General features: G+C 29.5%; 1 protein-coding gene across 2 annotated transcripts; it reads right to left on the reverse strand.

The window, feature by feature from the left end:
- Positions 1 to 251: 251 nt before the first annotated feature.
- Positions 252 to 6,122, reverse strand: LOC145936162 (U4/U6.U5 tri-snRNP-associated protein 1). Of its 2 annotated transcripts, XM_083038062.1 has the most exons (11): positions 5,754 to 6,121; positions 5,207 to 5,655; positions 4,934 to 5,062; positions 4,004 to 4,423; positions 3,683 to 3,830; positions 2,870 to 3,144; positions 2,712 to 2,799; positions 2,329 to 2,527; positions 980 to 1,169; positions 708 to 862; positions 252 to 536 (listed from the first exon to the last, which is right to left on the reverse strand). In XM_083038062.1, exons 1-11 carry the CDS (start codon positions 5,914 to 5,916, stop codon positions 509 to 511), a joined length of 2,244 nt encoding a protein of 747 aa, XP_082894188.1. In that variant the 5' UTR covers positions 5,917 to 6,121; the 3' UTR covers positions 252 to 508. The 2 variants fall into 2 exon arrangements, 1 of the variants encoding a protein (XP_082894188.1); XR_014425334.1 differs by lacking the exons at positions 252 to 536; positions 708 to 862 and adding an exon at positions 2,041 to 2,165 and having other exon boundaries at positions 1,031 to 1,169; positions 5,754 to 6,122.
- Between the last annotated feature and the right edge of the window lie 497 nt (positions 6,123 to 6,619).

A 6,619-nucleotide genomic window follows, 5' to 3' on the forward strand; every position in this document is an offset into this window, starting at 1 on the left:
ACATCCATAGTAACTCATTGAGCGAAATAACTCATTAACTATTATCCTTTTCCTTTTTTCTATCTAAATTTTTTTTCTATTATTTTTTAATTCGCATTTTACATCAATACAAAATATGAATATGAATATTTAAAAATAGTCTCTATAGATATGCTGTAAAACATATTTATTGATCAAGAAATACATTCATATTTGTGAAGTATGCTTTATTAAATAATATCTATAAAATCATTACTTTCTTTTTTTTTCAATACAGAGCCAAAATTGTGCAAATTAAAAAAAAATCCAGTTTGAATCTATTAATAGATTATTTGAATATTTACTTAATTATTATGGTTACACAATTTAATCCATAGTTAATAGTTAAAAAGGAAATACAAAGCTTTTTCTCCCTCTTAAGTTACAATCCTTGTTACATGAAATTATAAACTCAAATTTATTTTCAGAAATTCAACTATATATATATGTAAGATTATATACAATTTTCATCCTTGTTTGTATTTATTCTTCAATGTTTTGTTTTAGCTATGCTAGTCCTGCAAAGAATATTTATTATATTAGACTTTTTACTAATATACACCATGTAAAAAAGTAAAATTATTAGAAGAGATTATTTATAGAAAAAATAAGCATTTATATTTAGAATATATATTGACACATTGTGATCGCTAATTTGTTTTATATAAATTTACTGAGTATTTTCTTACGTTTGCATCTGTTTATTGCCACTGAGCACTATGTACGGTGATTGGGTTTCCTTTTGTTTCGCTTGCAATAAATTTAGCGTACCTAAAGGTGTATCCGTTGAAGACATTCGCTTCATTAAAACTTCTTGTTCAGCTTTTTTCATTCTTTTCTCCACCTAAAATACATGTGTTAGAATTATTACAGTTTTGAATATGGATCTTGATTTAAATGCTGCAATCTAACAAGTTTGTATATGCAATGCTGTTTAATTTCTAAAATTTAATATAAAAACCTTATTTTTTCCTGGTCCTTTTCCATGAAATTTATGGGATAGATATCGAAAAGCTTCCTTGGCGCTTAAAACATGACCGTCATCATCGATATATTCAAGCTTCACATTTGGCTTAAAACTTTCCTTTTCCTTAAAATCAGATGTCGGTCCGTTAAAGCGATCTCTTCTGCCGAATTTGTCGTCATCACCACTGAAACAAAAAAATACATGAACGAGCATTTCAAATTATGAGCTCCTTATCAATTGTTCCATTTTCTCCAATGATATCGGCTAGAAACATGATTGTATTCTGTTATTGTCTTATTTAACTAGTCTCAATGTTACAGAAGCAAAGATAAAAATTAAAGCCCTAGAAATGCGGTGTTCTGAAACTTGTGTCCACTACCAATATCAATAAATCTTAATTACAAATGATGCTTATAAATCCTTTAGATATGCATTATGCGCGTGATTTAAACTAACTAAAATAAGTTACTTTACTTATTGAAAGTAATAAATATATCGATAGTCGCGAATATAATATAATTAAATTTTTCTGGTGCATAATTTTCAAATATATTAAGTTTTAAATTCTACATTGATTACCATTTAACGCATGTTTTAATATAAGTTAATTATATTATACAGTATATTGCCAGTATAAAAATATTAAAACGGATATTAATATGTCCATGCATATAAAAAAAATATATATAGATATTTTCTGTCCTCTTTTTTTATCATTCTTATATTTATTTAAAGATTTATTCAAGTAATCGAAAATATCAAATAATTTAAAATATTTAATAACTCTGAGCATAGATTGTTGTGTAAAATGGTCCTTCATACTCCGATTTGTATTAAACACATGCAAGCTCTATAATTATGTATAAAACAATCGTAACTGAATTGTATAAAGATAAAAAAAAAGAAGGGGCAACATTTTCTTCCTGAACATCCATCTTGATGTTGATAATTCTGCAATCTAACGTTTGCAGATCTTGATTTTCCCACAAAATCCAAACGGACTTTCTTGTCTAAAATCTTAGCACGATTCGCAACAATGGAATCGCATAACATACCTTAACAAATCCTACTCTCGTCTCAGGTCATCTGTTATCGCCTCCGATTAAGCGGTAAACTCTTGTAGTGGTAGCGGATCACCCGTTCCGAGCACCGATTTCCGGGCTCTATTTAAAACTGTTAACTGACAGTTCAGAAATTCACTAGAGACTTGTCTAACACAATACTTGTGGAAGCGCATTCGACATAAGAACCATTTCTTACAAGTCTTTTTCTCCGCAATACATATTTGAAACAAGTAAGAAACTATCTTATATCGAATCGCGATAATATATAAATTTATTTACCCATATGTTTTATCCTCTATTGAATAATTCTGAGCTTGCAGATGCGCAAATCGTGATGCCGAGGGCCGATTGCTATCTTCTTTCTGCAAATAGCCCTTACTCATAGCTAACTTTAAAGCTCCGCCTACTCCGTGTCCAAGTGACGGCTCAGCGTCTAAAATTGCTGCTTCCATTATAACTGGTTCTGAGGTGTTTTCATCTATTTGCACAGAATTCACGTCAAAAAGAACATATTAATTATATAACGAGTAAATTTTTTTTTAAATATTGCCTATTAATTATAAACGAAAGTAAATTGTTTTCTCTTTTTCTCTCAAAATATATATATCAGTTTTTATATAAATCTATAATATATTTAACATCAATATAGAATATTGCCTGACCTAATTGTACTGTGTTCCAGGCACCACGACCATCGTCTTCATCTTCGTTCACAGGTGGCTCATCTTTAATTCCATCTATATCAAAGTCCTGCAACATTTAATTACAAAATGATTATAAAAATACATAAATGCCAAATAATATATCATTTTCAGCATACCATGAGTTCTTGTCCGTTTTCTTCTCTATTTCCAGCAAGTCCATATGTAGGTATATCACCCAATGTTCTACAGAATTCTGCAGTAGAGTTAAGAACAATATTTCCAACCTGATTCTCCTCCGAATTAAGAATTTCTTGTTTTAGTGTTTCAACAGTTTTCTGGATGCCAACTGAATATCCTTCCTTCAAACGTTGTGCTTTCTTTAAAGCCAAATGTAACTCCAATTCTTTATCATCTTCTTCCAGTTTTATTCCAGTAAGATCTTCTGCAGGGGCTATTAAAAAACAATAATTGTACAAAATTTTAATAAGTCAAATAGAGGAGATAGAGAGAGAAAAAGAATATAATTTTTTATCTTTACATAGAAAGAAAATTTAAAAGAACAGAAAAATGTATACACATTATTTAATAATATATACATACATACAGTACCGGCCAAAATTATATCACCTTTTGATTTTTTCAGCATAACTTGTTTTAAAGTGCACGGATCTCTACACGAATCATAACATATTTTGAAGGACGGTATAACATATATTGAATTATAATTCAATGTTATACCAATCTTCAAAACATGTTATGATTTGATAGAGATCCGTGCACTAAACAAGTTATGCTGAAAAAATCAAAAGGTGATATAATTTTGGCCGGTACTGTATATAGAGATTATTGTAAATACAATTTAATGTTTCACTTCATTTACACACACACACACACACAATTTACAAGTGATTATAATGCTCAAAGAGAGATTAATCTATCTATAATAATTTCAATAAAATTATAGAGTATCTTTTAATTGATATAATTACCTTCTAAATCGTCAACATCTAAAGCATCATTATCCTTCGAATCTTCTGGTTTTTTCCTTCTCCTACTTCCAAGGTCTCTAAGATAGTCATTATCAACAGGTACCAAATCATCGACATTAAATTTCTTTTTTGTTCTAATTTTTCGAATCTGGAAACGTATATTTTATATTATAAAATGTATTACAGAATATTGTTTTTTAAAAACAAAGCTACAAATACAAAATAAACAATTGCATTGTAGCAATTGTTAGTTTTAATGAATTATAATTTAATATTTAATGAATATTGTGAATATACAAGTATAAAAAATCAATGTTTCACCTTTTTCTTTGGTTTCTTGAATTTTGCAAGTTCTTCTTCATTATAATATTCACTTGCTACTTTCGGTTCTGCCATCTGTAGCGTTTCTAGTTTTTTATTTGCTAAGCGTTGCTTCACCGTCTCTATTTGACGCCGTTTCAATTCAACTGCATTATTAGTACCCAACACAAAATTGTCCTTTTTTTCTCCATCAATTTCCTCATCATACTTTTCCAAGATTGTATTTTTCGGAAATCCATATTCGTCAAAATGTTCATCAGCATATGGATCGTATGTAGGTTTTTTACTTTTATTTAAAACACTACGCTTATAACGTTCGTTATCAACCATATTAGCATTTACAAGTAAATCAGCATTTTCATCTAATACCTCTTGATCTTTTAATGTCAAGATGACAGTCTCGCCTTCTTCAAATGTTTCCTACAAAAAAATATAGCCTATTTAAAACTTATTACAAATCCAAAAAAATAAAAAGATAAAGCAATCTGTTTTTTAAATTTATACATATTCAAATTTATTTGTATAATCAAACTCTATTTATAATTAATAAATTCCCAAGTTTTTATTAATAATAGTCACTAGTCAATAAATAGGAGAATGTGGAAATAATCGACCAAACTAGCGTGTAGATAATTTTATTCCATATCACGACGTTTCGACCATGTGGTTGTGGTCCTTATCGAGTGATAAAACTGTAATTATTTATTATACATATAATGTGAACGTGCGTAGTCCTGATTAAGTACAGTAGTATCTTAGTACACGTATAAAAGAACATTGTAATAATATAAAATTGCATCATAGTTCACTCGATAAGGACCACAACCACATGGTCGAAATGTCGTGATATGGAATAAAATTATCTACACACTAGTTTGGTCGATTATTTCCACATTCTCCTATTTATAATTAATAATATTTTATACTTACAACATTATGTTCGACTTTGAGGCCTTTCAAATCCTTTTCTGTATATGCTGTATTACGAGCAGTATGTATTTCCTCTTTAACCAAATTACCAATTCCAAATTCTTCATCTAATTGATCTAACATCTTTGCCTTAAATTAAAATAAAATATTTTTGTGAACAATATATGAACTGATTTTAAAGAAAAGTATGTGTGTATATAGATGTATTTTTTATATATGTGTGTGCATGTGTAACTAATTATACAAGTATTATGAAAAATATTAAGACATTACCCTTTTTTCTGCTTTCTTTTTCTCTTCCTCCAATTGTCTAGATTTACTGATCCATGCTCGAGTATCATCATCAGAGTTGCACTCACCCAAATTTTTTACCTTTGACAAATTTGCTTCAATATGTCTCTTTTCCTTTTGAGTACCGATCTTCTCCCTTAATTTCTGTGCTTTTATTTTCTCATTATTATTTGGAGCAGGTTTATGATAAAATTCTCCCAAATCATCCTTGATTTTATTAGGATCATCTTTCGATATACTATCAATCTCTAATGGTTTTAATCCTAACTTTGCACGAAGTTTATTAGTTTCCTCAATAGATAATGAAGTCTGCGACGCTCCACCTTTAGCAGGGGATGGACTGCGCTGTTTAGAAATTTCTGGCGGTGGAGGCGTAGATGGGTGAGATAATTTCGATATTTTCGGTGGTGGTGGAGCATTAACAATCTCAACTGAAAAAAGAAAAAGAGAAAAAGATCTTATACTCCTGTAATATATAATAATTAAGATGAGTGTATAAAAAACACTCTCTTTGGACCGAAATTCATACCATCGCTGTCGTAATCCTTGCGCTCTTTCCTCCTGTGCTTTTTGTGATGCCTATGCTTCTCCGATTTCTCGCGATCGGGTGTATAACTTCTGGAACGACTACGATGACGCTTCTTCTTGGCGTCGCGAGATTTTTCAGTTTTATGACGTTTATTGGAGCCCATACTAGAGCGATTTACCAGCGGCTGTGGAATTTATTGCTCGTTGTTATACGATTTTATATCGCTTCAATTGTTTGTTGAATATTATATATTCTTGTTAATTGTGTGTCGGAATTATATCAATTATGTATCAGATTCCTCGCAAAATCACACTGGTTCAGCTTTGTCAACGCAACGTTTCCGCCATATTAAATTATACATTATCCGTCTTCCTGAGTTGCGTTCGAAAATTCACTCTTTGGAGGAGAATAATGATTGAGCAATCAAAACAAGAGAAACAACAATTTCTTCGTTCTGATTGGTCAATCAAATGCTACTGTACTCAAAGGAGTAAATTTTTGAACACATACATTTAGAATGCGATTCTTACATAATGTTGGCAACACTGAAAGCGCTAATAAACCGCTTTTTTCAAAATACATTCTGAAAAAATACTCAATAAATAGTAGCAAAAAAATAGTATGTATAGTTTGATTATTGATATTTTTATAAATATTTTATAATAAAAAAACATTGCAAGAAGCGTTGCTTCTTCTTTGTTTTAACTCGCGGATAGTAATTAAAGTGCTTTGCATATATTGGATAATCTTTTTATAACTATTAAATTATAATTTTATAACTATTAAATTTAATTTAATTATAGTAAATAACGTAATATTGTAAATAACATAATATTATTATTCTTTGTGCTACGTACAAAAATAAT

This window comes from Prenolepis imparis, unplaced genomic scaffold (genome assembly GCF_030444845.1).
Source record: "Prenolepis imparis isolate NDT839.2.m4 unplaced genomic scaffold, iyPreImpa1.0 SCAF_5, whole genome shotgun sequence".
Taxonomy (NCBI): domain Eukaryota; kingdom Metazoa; phylum Arthropoda; class Insecta; order Hymenoptera; family Formicidae; genus Prenolepis; species Prenolepis imparis.